This window comes from Megascapheus bottae, chromosome 38, assembly GCF_031878675.1.
Source record: "Megascapheus bottae isolate mThoBot1 chromosome 38, mThoBot2.hap1, whole genome shotgun sequence".
Classification (NCBI taxonomy): Eukaryota; Metazoa; Chordata; class Mammalia; order Rodentia; family Geomyidae; genus Megascapheus; species Megascapheus bottae.
Window position 1 is genome coordinate 161,608 of NC_143546.1, and position 18,441 is coordinate 180,048.

At 39.1% G+C, this 18,441-nt stretch overlaps 1 protein-coding gene across 10 annotated transcripts in view; it reads right to left on the reverse strand.

Moving 5' to 3' along the window:
- Positions 1 to 1,151: 1,151 nt before the first annotated feature.
- Positions 1,152 to 18,441, reverse strand: part of Dmxl1 (Dmx like 1) — a 115,686-nt gene continuing 98,396 nt past the window's right edge. For 9 of the 10 annotated variants that reach the window (XM_090325536.1, XM_090325530.1, XM_090325531.1 and 6 more), the window contains 8 exons: positions 17,880 to 18,021; positions 15,638 to 15,698; positions 12,397 to 12,524; positions 8,718 to 8,810; positions 7,691 to 7,782; positions 6,357 to 6,409; positions 3,560 to 3,777; positions 1,152 to 1,893 (listed from right to left, as the gene is read on the reverse strand). In XM_090325536.1, the coding sequence (XP_090181662.1) occupies positions 1,669 to 1,893; positions 3,560 to 3,777; positions 6,357 to 6,409; positions 7,691 to 7,782; positions 8,718 to 8,810; positions 12,397 to 12,524; positions 15,638 to 15,698; positions 17,880 to 18,021 (1,012 nt within the window). In that variant the 3' untranslated portion in view covers positions 1,152 to 1,668. Of the gene's footprint in view, positions 1,894 to 3,559; positions 3,778 to 6,356; positions 6,410 to 7,690; positions 7,783 to 8,717; positions 8,811 to 12,396; positions 12,525 to 12,799; positions 13,748 to 15,637; positions 15,699 to 17,879; positions 18,022 to 18,441 lie in introns of those variants that run through there. The other variant, XM_090325538.1, reaches the window with a different exon arrangement.

An 18,441-nucleotide genomic window follows, 5' to 3' on the forward strand; every position in this document is an offset into this window, starting at 1 on the left:
TGAACAATAGTGTTTAAAGCCTTTTGAATCTTGATTTGTGAAGAAATTGCAGAAAAATACCTTAAACTAACTACAGCAAGCAGCAGTACTGTTTGCAATGTTGTCATAGATGTCCCATGGAAAACAGTCTCGGCTAGCACGTGACTCACGGGCACAGCTTTGTCTGTGCAAATAAACGCTCCGCATAACGAAAGTGTTCTCACTGCAGCCTGTCCAATACATTTAAAATTGTGAAATACAATTTACAAAATCTTTAGCAATATACTTCTTTAACAAAAGTATCCTGAGGATATTACAAAATTCATTTTGCCAGCCCTTCATTTTTTTGCTTTATTCGACTCTCATTTCCAATATAACAATTGTCCATATTTTATTACATAAAAATGCTCTAAATGTATAGTTCCAACTAAACAAAATAAATTTAGGCTAAAAAGCATACACTACTTTTGCATACACTTAGTTATTTCTACCTAAGTCTCCTTTGTTAGGATCAAGTATTTATCAAGTTTCCTAAAATTCTGAATCAGAAAGGTAGCACAAAACAGACAAATAGGGTAAGCATAGTTTTAAGTTAAAAACATTGTGCATTTTAAATATTTTGGTTATATTTAATAATAAAATAATATATTTTGGCAAAATAATAAAATATAAGGTTTATTTTCTATTAACGTTAGATCTGGAGGGCATTTTACATTTGTGAATACTAACTACTGACTCTTTTCACATTCGTTTCTCAAAACACTGCTATAAGATTTTCAGAATTGTGAGGATAAAAGCACCTAAATGTAAGAAATAAGATAAAAATAAAACCTAAGTGTTTGATGCTCCAAACTCTCTGACAAATTCACAGACTTACTTGTCAGTATCTTGTAAGAACCAACAGAAAATGTTTCCTAAGATTTATTTAACTCAATGTAATCTTTAAAATAATTTTGGAATTTATTTTAATAAAATTACGATGAGAATTCAAAAAAAGTAATGAAAAACATAGTTGTAAAAGAAGTTGTTATTCTGATAGCAGTCATTATGGCACAAAATACATGAAAATCTTGTCATTTGGTATATATATATATGTATATATATATATACATACACACACATACATATGTATATATATGAAACTAAGTCCAAATAAGATGTGTACACACACAAATACATTTACACACGTACAGCTGGGCTCCTGAGGACAGTGATGAGGACACTTTACACAATAAACCATTTGGCTCCTTTATCACGGAAGTGCCAAGGACAGTTTCAAAAGAGATTTCATTATATGTTTGAGTCTTACTCAAATATCGATCTGTCATTAATTAAGAGAAGAGTTAGAGAGGTATAAGTCTGATAAAAGTGAGAATGCTGCAAATTAAGTGACATGGATTATGTGCAACTGCTTTTACTTAATGTCATGCGGAGGTATTTGTGGAACAGTGTGTCACCAGTAATAACATTTCTTTGACTACAACACACTGTAATAGACTATGAACAGGAATGGTTGCCGCACTGCTTATTCATCTTATGATCTAATTTGAGTGACTTCGTTAATTTTTAAGGCATCAGTACGTCAGGGGAAAGCTCCATAAAGTAGAGACAGAAACAAGGAAGCAGTGGCTTATTTGTGGCAGAGTGGACATTATTTCGGTTGGCCATGTACATCAAACAGCTTTCCTGTTACAGCACAAGTTTCACATCATTTTTTAACACCTCATTAAAGGGACTAAACTGGTCTGGCAATATCCTCATCTTCATTGTTCCATCAGCTCCACAAGAGAAAATGTGATTTGCTGGCCCTGTTTCAATCTGCATCACTCCAGTTCCAATATTCCTAAAAATGGACTGCCGAGCATGTTCACTGATAAAAGTGTGGAGAAGACTGAAGGTCGAAAGACTCCAGACCTGGAAGACATCGAAAACAAAATGAAAACTGACCTAAGAATTCAAACAAAAACTTAAGCCTGTCTTTCTGTACAGATAAAGACACAGAAAAAGCTGTAGTTTATGATAACTTTAACTCTAAACACGCTGTTGAAATTTACCAATTGATTTAATATTAAATACTTAAAAAATCCATTCACTGGTAGAGTAAGTTATTACTAACAGTACATTGGACGTGAGAAACTAAGACAGAGGAACAAAACCTTGGACCATTATAGGGACTACCACTCAGGGTTCTCTCTCTCAGTGGAGCTGCTGCTGTGGCGTACAGCATACAGATAGGCACAGAGGAACCCAGTGCGATGGCCCTCCAACCACAGGACAGAGGACTCCCTGGGAGCGGAGCAGCTGCCAGAGGTTGTACCTGACATCTAGACACGCTGCAGCTGGGAAAAGCTATGTCCTAAGTGACAAGACAGTGTCACTAGTGAAACTTCAGAATAATTAATTTACCAAGATTTTCCCAGTTTTAGCTCTATCAAAAATAAATGTTCCCTCCTTCTCTCCCTCTTTCTCTTTGCTGTTTTTTTGGCAGTCAGTGGCAATTAAACTCGGTGCCTAGAACTTTCTGGGTGAGTGGTCTTCATTTGAGTCACACCTTCCACCCCATTTCTTTGTTGTTGTTGTTGTCCGTTGTGGGTTTTGAACTTGGCCTGGGCGTTGTCCCTGAGCTCTTCAGTTCAAGGTTACCCACCAGGCCCCTAGAGCCACAGCACTACTTCTAGTTTTCTAGTGGGTATTTGGAGATAAAGAGTCTCATGAACGTTAGTTCCAGCTGGCTTGGAACCTTGGAACCTTGATCCTCAGATCTCAGTCTTCTGAGTAGCTAGGATTACAGGCGTGAGCCACCGTGCCTGGCCTCCTGTCCCATTTCTAAACACACGTTTAGTGAGGCCAGTTTATTTCCTAATGATACTGACAACACTCAAAAGGAAACTTGTCTCTCTGAAATTTGTTTATCTGTATTATTCTGTATACATATTTGTTCAATTACTGCTTTTGAATATACTGTATACTGTTTTTTTTTTTTTTGCCTAGTTAAACAATGAACCTCAGAATCCAGATACAAACTAAAGAATTGAAAAGGCTGCAGGTGGAGCAGTGGCAGCATACTAGCCTTGTGCTAAGGGACCTCAGGGATAGCATGCAGGCCAAGTTCATGCCCAGGGCTGGAAAAATATAAAATAAAAATAATTGATTACTTATTTAAAAATAACCATACTTATAATTGCGTATATAAATGTAAATTGCATTTGGAAGATTTATTAAATAGCAATTAGCATTGTTGGCTACGATAGTAGACTATTGCCATTAACATTACTGAAGGACAAAGCTTTCTGAAGATATTTTTCTGTTTGCTTTTGGCCTCAGTCCTAGGGTTGGAATTCAGGGCCTGGGTAGATATCCCTGAGCTTCTTTGCTCAAGGCTAGCATTCTTCAGTCACAATTCCACTTCTGGCTTTTTTTAAAAAATTGTTTAACTGGAGATGAGTCTTACACACTTTCCTGCCCAGGCTGGCTTTGAACTGAGGTCCTCAGATCTCAGCCTCCTGAGTAGTTAAGATGATAGGCCTGAGCCATCCAGGCCCACCCTGGATACCACTGTGGTTGTATCAACTATGTTTACCTTTATATTGCCTTCTGCTGATCCTGTAACAAAGTACTCTTCAGTTGGATCAATAGCAACAGCTTTAACAGGAGAATCATGGCTCTGAAAGAGTTGTCTCTGCTGTCGTTGTCGAAGGTCAAACACACATGTGAAGCCTTTTCTGCCACCGGATATTAGCAGCTGATGTTTGGGAGCATAAGCTAAAACTGTGGCTCCACTGTCATGGCAGATAAAAGCTGAAAGAATTGTAAATGAAGTTAAAACCATTAAACAATACAAGAAAGATTTCTTTACTTGTGGCTCAAATGGAGTAATTGACCAGGTTTAGTTCTGTGCTGGAAACCATTTAAAAATCAAACCAAATGAACTCAAAGAAGCATGATGTCAAATACAGGACTAGGCAAGGAAGAGTGATCTGCGGAAGGTGGGAATGCCTAGCAGTGCAGTGCCCTGAGAGCCGGCTGGCAGCAGCATGGGGGGGGGGGGGGAGAGCAGGCTCAACTGCAGCTCAACAGTGTTCCACTGTGTGAACGTGATTACAGGTAGGTTCCTGTTGTTGCCAGTTTGCTGTCTGCTACAAGTAGAGTCTACACACATCATGTGTTTATGAATTATCCAGGTATTAAGAAGTAATTCTAAAAGTCTCTGGACACATCACTCTCTTCTGGACAGAATTTCTAGTGTTACATCTGGAACTCACTATCAAAGCCCAAGTAACCTTAATTTTTCCTATTTTCTTTTGGAAGTTCCATTGCTAGACTTACATGTAAGCCGTTTTGAATTCAATTCTGCAAAATAAGTTCAGCATTTAGTTTCAATGTTTTTTGCTTGTCTACATATATAAGATGGGCTATTAATATATAATATGGGCTGTTTTTTCCATGATCTATGTATTTGAAGCCAATGTCACAATGTTCTCATTGTTATAACTCCACAGTAAGTTTTCAAAAAAGTTTGAGTCCTAAGTGTTTTCTTTAGTATTTTGTCAGTCTTACGTGTGTTTTTTCTTTATCTTTTTCTTTTTTCTTCTTCTTTTTTTTTTTTTTGGTGGGTCACAGGGTTTGGCCTGGGCGCTGTCCCTGAGCTCTTCAGCTCAAGGCTACCACACTACCCCTGGGCCTGGGTGCTGTCCTTGAGCTCTTTAGCTCAAGGCTACCACCCTACCTGAGCCAAGTTCCATTTCCTGTTTCCTGGAGATAAGAATCTCAAGTCCTTTTGTGCCAGAGCTGGCTTGGAACCTTGATCCTCAGATCTCATCCTCCTGAGTAGCTAAGATTACAGGTGTGAACCACTGCACCTGGCTGTTTTTTCTTTTCTTTTCTTTTTTTTTCCCAGTCCTAGGGCTTGAACTCAGGGCCTGTCCTTAAGCTTGCTCTACCACTTGGCCATAGCACCACTTCTGGCTTTTCTATATATGAGGAATTGAACCTGGTTCTTGGTGCATAACAGGCAAGCACTCTACCATTAGACCAAACTTCCAGTCTGTTTTTTCTTAAATACAACTTTAGAAGAATCAGTTGGTTGTTATCTACAAAATAAGATGTTGTGATTTTGACTAAGACCATGGTAAATTTGCAAACTTAGAAGTACCTACACTTTCACATGAGTCTTTCTTTTATTGCTTTACAGACATAACCTGGCCAGTTTGGGGGCTTGAACTCAGGGTCTGAGTACTATCCTTGGGCTTCTCCCTCAAGGCTAGTACTCTGCCACCTGAGCCACAGCACCACTTACGATTTTTTTTTTCCTATACATGTGGTACTGAGGAATTGAACCCGGGTCTTAGTGCAAGCACTCTACCAGTAGGCCAAACTCCCGGCTCCTGAACACATTTCTTAAACTTGCCTCAGTACTTCCTAATTTGGTTGCTATGATAATAACATTTTTCAAGTTCCCAGATGCAGTTGTTCTTCGTTTGTACATAGGGGAGCAAGTAGCTGCCTTGAGTAGTCCTATATGCCCTTATAAGTTCTTTCTACACATTCTCTGGTAGGTTTTCTGGGGTCTTTCTACAAAAGCATGCCATCTGTGAAGAAGACCAGTTTTGTTCTTAGCAAATCTATCTCCCTGTATGTCTTTTTCTTGTGTTATCTCTAGGATTTCTAGGACAATGTTGGATAGAAGTGGTGATATAATACTAGGTGTAAGGTATATTCATAATGATAGCCTATCATTAGCTATCAAAGTAAAAATAAAGGCAAATGGTTTGTTGTTGTTATACTGAGACAGGTTATTACCAAGTAGCCTAACTGGCCTTAACCTAAAGCCCCTCCTGTCTATCATTTTGGTACTGGGACTTCGGGCACGGTGCTCGAGGACAAGTATGTCCCACTGACCCTGACCCTCAACAAGGTAAGAAAGAGTTAATTATGTGCATCTAGTATCTACTGTCAAACTTTCATCCTGGGAAAAAATAAATCTGACAAAAATGTTCTTAAAATTATCTAAAAATCATTTTCAGGTTATGAATTTCTTTTTCTGTTTTTTTTTTTTTTCATTGGTCATGGGACTTGAACTCTGGGCCTGAACTTTGTCCCTGATGGGCATTGTCTGCCCTACCCCTTCCAGTTTTCTGGTGGTTAAGAGTCTCATGGACTTCAGTGCCTAGGCTGGCTTTGAACCTCAATCCTCAGCTCTCAGCCTCCTAGAGTAGCTAGAATCACAGGTGTGAGCCATCGTACCCAGTCAATTTGTAAATTTCTTGACAGGGCTGGGAGCATGGTTCAAGTGGTAGAGCACTGGACTAGGAAGCATAAGACCCCATGTTGAAACCTCAGTATCACTACTAAAAAATCAAAACACTCTCAAAACTTACCATGAACTAAGCTATTGGCAGGTGCTACAAGAGTATCCCACAAACATATGTTTCTGGAAAAAAAAAAAACCTTTTTGAGAAATACATCAAGTTCACAGAATAAAAAGCATGTCTCATTCTTATGAGTGATCATATAACATTTGAACCTTGCTCTCAAAGAAGAATCTTACATTTATGAAAGCCCCAAGTACAATTAACAATTTCATAGATGAATACTGACACAAAATTTAAAAACTGCTTTACAAAACAGAACTTTAGACTAACATGTACTTAGACATAGTTCATTTAGTGACACCAAATGGGAGTGGAACACAGAAGCAACATTTGGTACTCGCTCACTGTCTAACAGCTGATGGAAAGACAGAAGACACTGAATTTTCCTGAGTATAAAGGGAACTGAGTTCAGTTACATGTATGGAATTACTATGGGAGATGGCTGAAGACTTCAGAAGCCAGGTGTCTGTGTGAGGGAGTGGGAGCTGGAGGACACAGTATCTTGAACCTAGCCTCTGTGAAGAGGTGGGCCTGCCGCTGAGTAGTTCCTGAGTAGTTCACAACTTGTTCTGAGTTTGTATTCTTGTAGAAGTGGTAGCATCTACCTAACATAGCCATGGTAAGAATGAATTAAGTTAACTAAATAGAAGGTCCAATAAATAGTGGTTCCTTCTGCGTCCAGGTTTTTGAATATCTATGAAATAATACAGAGAAACATTTGGCCCACTAATAACCATGCTTTCCTTCTGCACTGGTCTTACTATCGGAACACCACAACACAGAAGGAATGCATATGAGTTTTTTCCCTAGCTTTGACCTCAGGACACTAAAAATATTTGAGTGAACAGGCCTTTATAGGGAAAAAAATGCTTCTTCTTCTTCTTTGGGTTTGATTTTTTTTTTTTTTTGGTGCGTGCGTGCGTGCGTGCGTGTGTGTGTGTGTGTGTGTATGTGTGCCAGTCTTGGGGCTTGAACTCAGGGCCTGAGCATTGTCCCTGGGCTTTCGTAAGGCTAAAGCCCTACCACTTGAGCCATAGCACCACTTCTGGCTTTTTCTATGTGTATGTGGTACCAAAGAATCGAAACCAGGTCTTTGTGCATGCCAGGTAAGCACTCGAGGCCAAACACCCGGCCCTTCCCTGAGCTTCTTTTGCTCAGGGCTAGCACTCTACCACTTGAACAACGTCACCACTTCCAGCTTTTTGTGTTTATGGGTACCACAGACTACAACAACCCAGGGCCACATTCCCAGCCCAAGTCATAATTAGTCTTGAGAGAAAAGGATTTAAAATGATATACAAATTCCAGCTATCGATCGGTATGTCCATTTTATGTCTTACCTATTGTCAGTGGAAAGACCAGCTGTGGCTATCAAAGAGGAGGAGCTTACGAAGACAAAATCATTGGCCGTCTTGTTATGACACTGCCAGGTCTGAAATAGTTGTAAACAAACTGTTACAAAAACTCTCATACCCAGTAAATGTTCTAATCAAAATGTGCTTTACATTTTCTTCCTTCCATAAATCCTTGGTATCTTTTTACTGCCTCAACTTCAGAAAAGTTGCAGAGGTAATATAAAGAATTTCCTATAAACTTCCTTCCAAATTCAACAGTTTTACCATGTTGCTGCATTTGTTTTGCCTTTCATAATCCCCTTCTGTCCTCCCCCATCCCAGCTATCTCTCAGTCAGGGCCTTGTTGTGTTAAGAATGTGCTCTGCTTCTGGTCCACACCCCAGATCCTTTTCTCTTTTACACAGATATATAGAAGCACACACACACGCACACACACACACACATATGCACACACACTGCTTAGACCATTTCAAACAAGTGGCTGCCTGTGTCACCATTCTTCATAAAGCTCTTCACTTTCATTCAAACTAAACTTCAAAGGAAAACACAAGGGTCCAAGCATTTCTCTTGGAATATTCAGTAAAGATTTTTGTCTTAGGAGCTGAGGCTCAAGTGGTAGAGGACTAGCCTTGAACAAAAGAAGCTCAGTGACAGCACCTTGGCCCTGAGTTCAAGCCTCAAGTCAGGAATGGAACTTCCCCCCAACACCCAAAAAAAGAAAAAGAAAAAATTTCATATATTGGTATGATAATTATTTTCTTCAGGGAAAGAACTGACTTGCAGCTCAGTTAAGGTAGAAATGGGCTTTTGTAATGTACAGGTGCATGGAAGGATCCATATACAGGTTAACTATCTAATTTACCAGAGACTAAGGATTCTTAGGATTCTCTGGGGAATTTTCACTAAAGACTAGACAGATTTACTTATATGCTTTAATCTTTCTTGCTTCAAATGTATTCCTGATTTCTTCAAAATAAAAAATTAGAATTTATAACAAATGGAATTGACTTACCAGGTATGGCTTGGGTATGCTCCCGGTAACCGGACAACATTTCCAGTTTGTTTGATACAAACTTAAATATCCATCAGCATCAACTATTCCAAACTTAAAGAAAGACATGTTTAATATAAATGCAAAAGCCGATTTTTACTCCTACCCACACTGTAACACCCACACTTTTATTCTTAACATTTAGATATTTGACTTTTTACTTCACTTGTTCATGGATCTAGATCACAGGAACATTTAGCTACTGTTTAAAAAGAAACTTCAGTGTGGATGTAATGGAAACAAACACAAGATAATCCTTTAGTGACAATAATCTACATCACTGGCAATTTATATCACATGTTCTCTAGACATACTTCAAAAGTATAATATTGGATTCAGTTATGCATTAAACTATACAGTAAAGTTTTATCGAATGATAAAAACTTCAATCATTATGAAAAATTAATTCAAAAACATCCAAGAAAAAAAAATACAATTAAGGATTCTCAGAAAAGCAAATCAACTGCAGGAACTTGAGGTTATTTTGACTCCTTTATAGCTTCTATGAAATATTCAAACATTCATAGCACTTTTGTACAAATAGAATCCTAACATTTACTTACATTTTAAACTTATTGTAACCATCTATGTCAAAACATAGATCTAGATGCCAGAAGCTTGGCCTAGTAGTAGAGAGCCTACCTAGCATGCACAAAGCCCTGGTTCGATTCTTTGGCACCACATACACAGAAAATGCCAGAAGCAGTGCTGTGGCTCAGGTGTTAGAGTGCTAACCTTAAGAAAACTCAAGGACAGTGGCCCTGAGTTCAAGCCAAGGACTGGCAAGAACAAAAACAAAAACATAACAAAGCAAAACAAACTATAGCTCATGCTCTTTCTTTTGGTCAGTTGTGAGCCTGGGTATTATCCCTATGCTTTTTGCTAAAGGCTAGTGCTCTAGCTCTAAAGGCTCGTTTTGAGCCACAGTGGTGCCACTTCCAGTTTTCTGGTGGTTAACTGAAGGTAAGAATTTCATGGACTGTTCTGCCCCAGTTGGTTTTGAACTGTGATCCTCAGACCTCAAACTCCTGAGTAGCTAGGCTTACAGGCGTGAGCCACCAGTGCTTAGCTTAGCTCATTCTGGTGCTATGTAGAATTGGTTTATATAAATGTATTATAACTTAACAGTTTCCCTTGGTAACCAGTTTTTAATTTGCCATAAAAGAGATGCTTTCAACATTCTTATACATATACTTCATGTATTTACATAGTATAAATATCTACAAAGGGGAAAGCTTGGGCAATGAACATTACTTAATATTGGCAGATCAAGGCAAAACTATATCAAAAGTAATAATGTACATTTTTTTGTGGGTCATGGGGCTTGCACTCTGGACTTGAGCTCTGTAGCTCAAGACTACAGACCTACTCCTGAGCCACAGCCCCACTCCCTATTTTCTAGTGATTAACTGGAGATAAAAGTCTCTCGTTCTTTAGTGCCTGGGCTGGCTTTGAACCACAATCCTCAGACCTCAGCCTCCTGAGTAGTAAGGATTACAGGCATGAGCCACCACACCCAGTTAGCAATATTTTGTGCCCACTTTTCTTACATATTACCTTTGAATACTATTAGAATTTAAATTGTTTGTTAATTTTATACAACAGAGTTTTAACTTCATTTCCTCAATTATTAGAGAAGACATTTACTTAAGACTTTTGGCTGGAGGCATGGCTTAATGGTGTCCTACTAGTCTAGCAAGAATAGATTTTTGGTAAAGGTTCATATCATTTGTCTTAAAAATGTCTTCTGATGCTTGGACACGGTGGCTCATGCCTGTACTCAGCTACTCAGGAGGCTGAGATCTAAGTTCAAAGCCAGCCCAGGCACTAAAGACTGTGAGACTCTTAGCTCCAATTAACCTCTAGAAAACAGGAAGTAGGGCTATGGCTCAGGGATAGGATGGTAGACTTGAGCTGAAGAGCTCAGGGGCAGCACCCAGGCCCAGAGTTCAAGCCCCGTGCCCCCTCCCCCCAATGTCTTCTGAATAATTGCACAGGGCTAATATTATTGTGTATTTCTTATACTTTTCCACAAGGGTTTGCTTTTCTTTCGTGTCCTACATTCTCTGACCTAGACCTAGTTATGTTCTCCAGAGAGGAGATACCCATGGAAGGTACACCTAAGAGACTGGTCATTAGCTATCAGTATGAACCACAGCTTGGGCAAAGTCGGGTCCTAGTCCTGGTCCATCAGGACTCTGCAGATACTGCTCTAATGCTTGTCATGTTTGTTTTTCTTTCTGACAGAGTGAGTCTGACTCAACTCAGGGCTTCATGCTTTCTTGGTTTGCTTCTTCATCTGGTACTCTTCCACTTGAGCCTAGTTTTTTTGCTTGGTATTTGAGAATGTCAAGTACTTTTCTGTCTGGGCTGGCTTCAAACTATGACCTTCTAGAACATTACAGGCATGAGCCACTTGGGCCCAGCATCATCTTCATTTTTGAGTAGACTCAGGCACGAATTTGGAAGAGGAGGTTGCAAGTAACCTATTCTTTCCTAGTATTTAAGTAGGGCAAGCACAGTGTAAAGCACAATCAACAGGAACATAATGGTTTGGGTTGAGGGTCCCTTCTGAAATCTGAAACTTGAGCTTCAAAAATGTTCAAAAGTACTTTGAAAGTACTTCAGATTTTTAGGTAACATTCACTCATCCAGTATAATCAAATTCCAAAGGCTTTTACTATCTCATTAAGAAGCAAAGACTGTCACTAGTTGATACTGTTTTGAGATAAGCTCTCAATGTTTAGCTTTATAAGCAAATGAGCAAACATCAACTTCTGTGAAATAGAAACAGCATGTGATGGAACTTGTCAGTGGGATGCAGCACACAATGACAAGCAACATGTGAAGAAGGGAGGGAAAGGCCAGTACAGCATCAGTCAGGCCCCGGGAGGGAAAGGAAAGCTGCTCCATCCACGAGGCCCTGTGAGCAACTTTCTGCAGCAAGGAAAAAGAGGGTGATTCATCATTTAGTCATTGTCTGAAGTGGCAGTAGATATGACATGCCTCAGGAAGTAACTGGAAGAAAGCTGAGAGAAAGAAAAGTTCTCAAGCAGGGTCAGCAAACTTTTCCTTACATGTTTATTTGTATGTAATAAACAGTTTTGGGCTGCCTCACTCTAAAGTGTTTGTGTTTCTAAACTTTACTGCTGTGATAAGATATGCCCAAAGAAAACATTATAAATGTTGAAAGACAGCAGGTGCCAAGGCCATCGTGTGCATCCAAAGCTTTATCAGCAACACAAATCTCAAATGGAAATGCTGATTTGGTGGGTCTGGTGGGTTAACAATATTCACATCTGATGAAGCCCCCAGTGTGACTTGCTGCATGATCCTGAATCACAACTGGAGTACATTCTAGGGACAAAGAAACTGGCATTTTTAATTCAACTCTGTAATACAAGGAAGAATTACAATCATTTGGTCCTTGAGCAATAATTTAGCCCGATTTTAGTGAAGACATACACATACCCCTCTGCATGGTAGCCAAGTATGTTTTGAGAAACATGTTAAGAATATAATTTGTATGGATTAGACACTTTACTGCCAGCCCACTGAGCTCCTCTTAAAAACCCAAACAAGTGATAATTAAACACCTTTGGTGCAATTATCTTTTCTCATTAACATTTGTACATAGTACCTTATTTCCTTGGTAGTTGAATCTCATTCTTGTAATTCTTGAATTGCCACCAGACCGAAAACAGGTTATCTGTTGAGAATGGCCCCATTCAAACATTCTGACACTTCCATCTTGAGCTCCTGTCAGGTCTATATCATAAGATGACAGAAAAGATACATGTAATATCCTTTGGCAAAATTTCTTTTCCTTTCCCCCCCGCCCCTAGTCCTGGGCACTGTCCTTTGGTTTTCTAAAGGCTAGAGCTCTACTTGAGCCACACAGCACCAATTCTGGCTTTTTTTCTAAATACGTGGTACCAAGGAATCGAACCCTGGTCTTCGTGCAAGCTAGGCAAGCACTTTACCACTAGGCTAAATTCCTGGCCCCTTGGACACTTTTTGCTCAAGGACAGTGCTCTGCCACCTGAGCCACAGCACCATTTCCAGCTTTTTCTGTGTATGTGGTGTGGAGAAATCGAATTGTGCACGCTAGGCGAGCACTCTACCACTAGGCTACACTCCTGGCCCTTCTTTTCCTTTTTTAAAAAACTTCTTTTATGGTAATATCAGGGCTTGAGTTTGGAGCCCTGAGCTTAATCGGCTATGTCCTGGTAGAACACTGTCATTTTGTATTACAATGTTGTACACTATAGAAACAGTCAAACCTCACTGTCAAATACCCATAACCATGACAATGAGTTGTTATAGTAACTACTACATTGTAACTGTAACTGTGTAATGAGTTGTCATAGTAACTATCACCACTATAACTGTAACCACTGCAATGAGTCCTCCTCTGTAACCACTTCGGCCATGCTAGGCCTTTTGCTACCAGCAGTTAGTTATTTTACTCCAGTGCTTTTCTGGAAGCTTGCAAGGTGACCTATCTTCAACGAAATTTACAGAAGACTGAAAAGTACAGGTTTCTGAAAACTTCTTACCACTGAAGTGGGTGACAACGACTAGAATTCTAACCAAGATCAGGCAAAACAAACATTAATTAAAAGAGACTGACTGAATAAAGAGTTTTAATGATACATTTTGTTTTCAGGATTTAAGGCAACCTCTCGTTTGTCTCAAGCTATTTGCAGCATATAAAAATTTGGTAACTGGCGAACATAGACAGAAATCATTATTGTGTATGTGTGTGTGCAAGCATCATTAATCCTGGAGTTTGAACTCCGGGCCCGGACACTGTCCCTGGAGCTTTTGTGCTTAAGGCTAGCGCTCAGCTACTTAAGCCACAGCTCTACTTTTTTTGTTAATTTGGAAATAAGAGTCTCACAGACTTTCCTGCCCAGGCTTGCTTCAATTGTGATTCTCAGATCTCAGCCTTCTGAGTAGCTAGGATTGCAGGTGTGAGCCACCAGCATCTGGTAAAAAAAAAATCATTTTTTCTTGTTACCTGACTAGTCCCGAATTTGGGCAGGTTTTTTTTTTTCTTCTTCTTCTTCTTTTTGCCAGTCTTGGGCTTACGCTCACAGCCTGAGCACTGTCCTTAGATTTTCTCAAGGCTAGAGCTCTACCACTTGAACCTCAGCACCACTTCCAGCTTTTTTCTATGTATGTGGTACTGAGGAAATCGAATCCAGGTCTTCATGCATGCTAGGCAAGCACTCTACCACTAGGCCAAACTCCCAGCCCCTTGGGCAGTTCTTAATGAGCATCTGTACTTTTATTTTCATGGTACTGTAGCTATTTACATCTGGTCAGTGGGAACCCTGTGGACCTGGTGATGTGCGTCAGCAGTATAGCATTTGTTCAGGTAGATCCTGGGTTTGATCCAAAGCATTGGAAAACAAATTGGAAACATTCACTGTATTACCAAGACTGGAATATCATATTTGAAAATTCATATACGCATATGACTAGACAATTTTAAAGAACTAAGTTTAAGTTCAGTGTATGTAATCAAGTAATATATGAAAGAAAACACAAAGATAAAACTGGCCTAGTCCATAGTTCTTTAATATGAACAAATACTTTACCTAAGAACAATTATAGTATAAACATTTCTGGAATCTCAGAATCTATGAGAAATTTGACAAGACAGAAACTTACCCAAATGTACAGGACAATGAGCAAAGTCTAATGGCTAAAAGTCTAACTGAAGATGGGGGCTGGTGGCTCAGACCTATAATTAACCTGTTCAGGAAGCTGAACCTGAGGATTTCAACATGGAGGCAGCACAGGTGAAAAACCTGAGAGACTTGTATCCAATAAAACATCAAAAAGGCAGAACTGGAGGTGTGGTAAGTGGCACAGCAAGAGCCATGAGTGAAAACACTAAGGCCTGGAACTGGTATCTATGTCCTCCCAGGGGCGAAGGAGAGGGGAGGAGTTGGTGAAGGTGTAATCTGAGATGGCTTATAAATGCTCCAGCAAAGCAAAGCAGAGTTTTAAAAAAGACTGTTCAACCAATTACTACTCCTTTGTTGTGCTGGTGGTATTCCAGTGAGGCTCACTCAGGGCCTTGTGTTTGCTAGTGATGTTTGAAGGTTTGCTACCATTTGAGCAACCCCATCCCCCCCAGCACAATCACCGTTCTTGTCACACTCATGTAAACATTCAGGCCAAGATCAGTAAGGTTAGATCAATTTTGTAAATTAGTGTTAATTATCTTTCATAAATACAGATAAACTACAAAATCATAAATCTGGCTATGAGGTTGTATAAAAGCACTTGAACAGATCCAATGAGCCAGCCAGCCACTGGGCGGACACATGCGTGCATGTGACCAATGGCGGTGTGCCTGGCTCTGGCAAGGCCTGTGCACCTGGCCCCATGGGTGCCTCTTCACCTGCCTCATAGTAGAGTGATGTAATAATAATCATTTTCTGTGATTATCATTAGTGGGTCTGAAAAAAAGACACTGGAAGAAATAGTAAAGTAGCAACTAGTTCCAGTCAAACAATGGCCAAATATAGTTTTAGTCTATATAATAAAAGATGGTAATTATCCTATTATTAAAAGAAAAATTATAGATTACAATGTTGCATTGTACAAGGAATTCAGAAGTGTTCAAGATAAAAGTAGAAAATATATAGCCAAAATACTTAAACTTTACTACATATTAATTTGAAGACATTTTCTTTTTTAAATCTAATTTTGAAGATTTTATTTACTAACATTCTCTATGAAAAATGTAGACTAATTGCTGCCTGATAATTGAAAAGTTTCCCATAAGCCTCTTTTTTAAAAATAACCAAAAGTAGATGTGAAATAAGAAAAAAAAAAACCAATTCTAATTGTTATTAACTTACAGTAAGGAAGAGTTGGGTGAGAAGTCATTCTTCTGACATTATTAATGGCTTTCTTAATCATCTGGTGAAAAAGAAAATTTATTTTAGAGTAAAAAAAAAAATAGGATTAGCTGAGTGCCAGTGGCTCACACCTGTAATCCTGGCTACTTAGGAGTCTGAGATCTGAGGATCATGGTTCAAAGCCAGCCCAGCATGAAAAGTATGTGACTCTTATTTCCAATTAATCACCAGAAAACCAGAAGTGGTGTTGTGGCTCAAGTAGTAGAGCACTAGCCTTGAGCTGAGGAGCTCAGAAACAGCACTCAGGCCCAGAGTTCAAGTCCCATGACCAACAAAAAGAAAAAAAAGGATTAAATATTTAAAATGCAGGGTAGAGGTACATGCATAGCTCAACACTGGAGCACTTGCCTAGCATATATAATATCTTAAGGTGAAGCTCCAGCACCACATGGTAACAATAAAATTAAGATAGGAAATTTAGGTAATATTTAACTATTGTAAGTACTAGACATACTAAACACATCAATAGAAATTGGTCAATGCAGTTCTCTTACTTAGGTTTATATCCATTTCCTGCCTTTCTAGTTCTAAAAACTAATCCTCAAGAATGTAATCTTAACTCCTTTCTTATCATTTATTTTCTGATGTCATTACACATATTAGAATCATAAGTTAAATGCAATTTTAATTAATGTATGACTGGCTATTTTTAATTCATTCAATGAAAGATTTGATCAGGCAATCAATAAAAGTAAATAAATACCCTAAATTAAGGGGGAATTTGTGACTTATAGAATGTTTTCTTTATATAGCAGTACAACTAGTTACATTATTTTAAATTTCTAGTACAAAACTTCAGGTAAGCCTTTTATTCAAGAGCCTGAACTTTGGATGTGTGGGAGGGTTAAAGGTCAGGCCAACAGAACTGATGAGTGACAGGCTGTATATGCGCATGCAGTTACATTACCCAACAAGTATTGCCTCCAAACAAGGTTACTTGTTATCCTACCAGTCATCAATCAATAAAGTGATGGGACAATAATATGAATAGTCAGGCACCATGGAAATATCTACACCCCCAGCACTCAGGCGGCTGATGGAGAAGGATCATGAGCCACTTAGTGAGATACTGTCACACACAGGAATGGAAGGAGGGAGAGAAGGAAGCAAAGAAAGGACAGAGATAAGAGACAGAAGAGGGAGAAAGAGAGAGAGATGATTTCTAGTTGTAAATTTCTTCCCCCAGTCCTGGGCACTGTCTCTGAGCATCTTTTGCTCTACCACTTGAGCCACACCACTATACTTCCAGTTTTGTTGTGTATGTAATACTGAGGAATCGAACCCAGGGCTTAGTGCATGCTAGACAAGCACTCTACCACTAGGCTACATTCCAAGCCCCTCAAATTTTAAAAGACAATATTTTTATCAATTTCCAGAAAAAAAATGAAAACCTGATACAGATTAGTTGCATCAAACTCAGAGATTCCTTTGTTCTAGGTATACCTATGGGTTACCATGCTTTCTTTTTTGGTTACCTGGTACCCGGCCTTGAACTCAGGACTTTCAGTTTCTCACCACTAGTTTCCAACTAGGGAATTTTTATTATTATTATTATTGTTGTTGGTCATGGGGCTTAAACTCAGGGTCTGGATGCTGTCCCTAGGCTTATGTGCTCAAAGCTAGCATTCTACTACTTTGAGCCACAGCTCTCTTTCTGGTTTTCTGGTGGCTGACTGGAGAAAAGACTCTTATGGACTTTCCTGCCAAGGCTGGCTTTGAATACAACCCTCAGATCTCAGCCTCCTTGAGTAGCTAGGCTTATAGGCGTGAGTCATAGGCACCTGGCTTAAAAAGTTTTTGTTCCTTTTCAAATGAAGGTGTTATTGTTCATGGTCAAAATGTATAATTCTAATATGTAAGACTTCCTAAAAATTTAGAAATTAAAAGTTTTCAAGTCAGCCAACAGTGGCTCACACCTACAATCTAAGCTACTCAGAAAGCTGAGATCTGAGGGCTACAGGTTAAAAACAGCACAGGTATGAAAGTCCATGAGACTTAGCGCCACATATGGCTCACGTGACAGAGCATTAGCCTTGGGAAGAGAAGCTTACTTAACATACAACACTCAGGCCTGAGTCCAAGCCCCAGGATGGGTATACACAAACACACACACAGATTTCAAACACCTTTTATCCACTAACTCAAAGGGAAAAATACAACAGTGTCTTTAAACTTTACATACCACAGATGCTCCTCTGCCAGTCTGGGTACCACCAAGCCATGGCATGTTGATTGGGGTGCCAGGATTGCTATGTGTGTATGGAGTTGTACCTTGAACAGCTGCTAAGTCATCATGAGCATGGATGACCAAGAAATCTTCTGACCTACAAGGATCATTAACCAGAGTAACAACTCTTTAAATCTTTACTCAATTCTTATACTTAAAAGTTCCAACATTTGAATCTTATATTACATTTTTAAATTAATTTTCTTCAACTGTTATTCCTAGTGACTGGTAATTTTTTTTCCAAGTCCTGGAGCTTGAACTCAGGGCCTGAGCACTGTGCCTGACCACTGTCCCTGGACTTTCCTCAAGGCCAGAGCTCTACTACCACCTGAGCCACAGCACCACTTCAGGTTTTGATATATGTGGTACCAAGGAATTGAACCTGGCCTCATTTTACTTTATAAAGTCCTGTCATCCTTTAGCTACTAAAAAAAGCTAATCAGTGTATATTCTGTGTACAATTTAAAACTATCTTTTAAAGAATTATCTGAAAGTTATATAACTATATATATATATA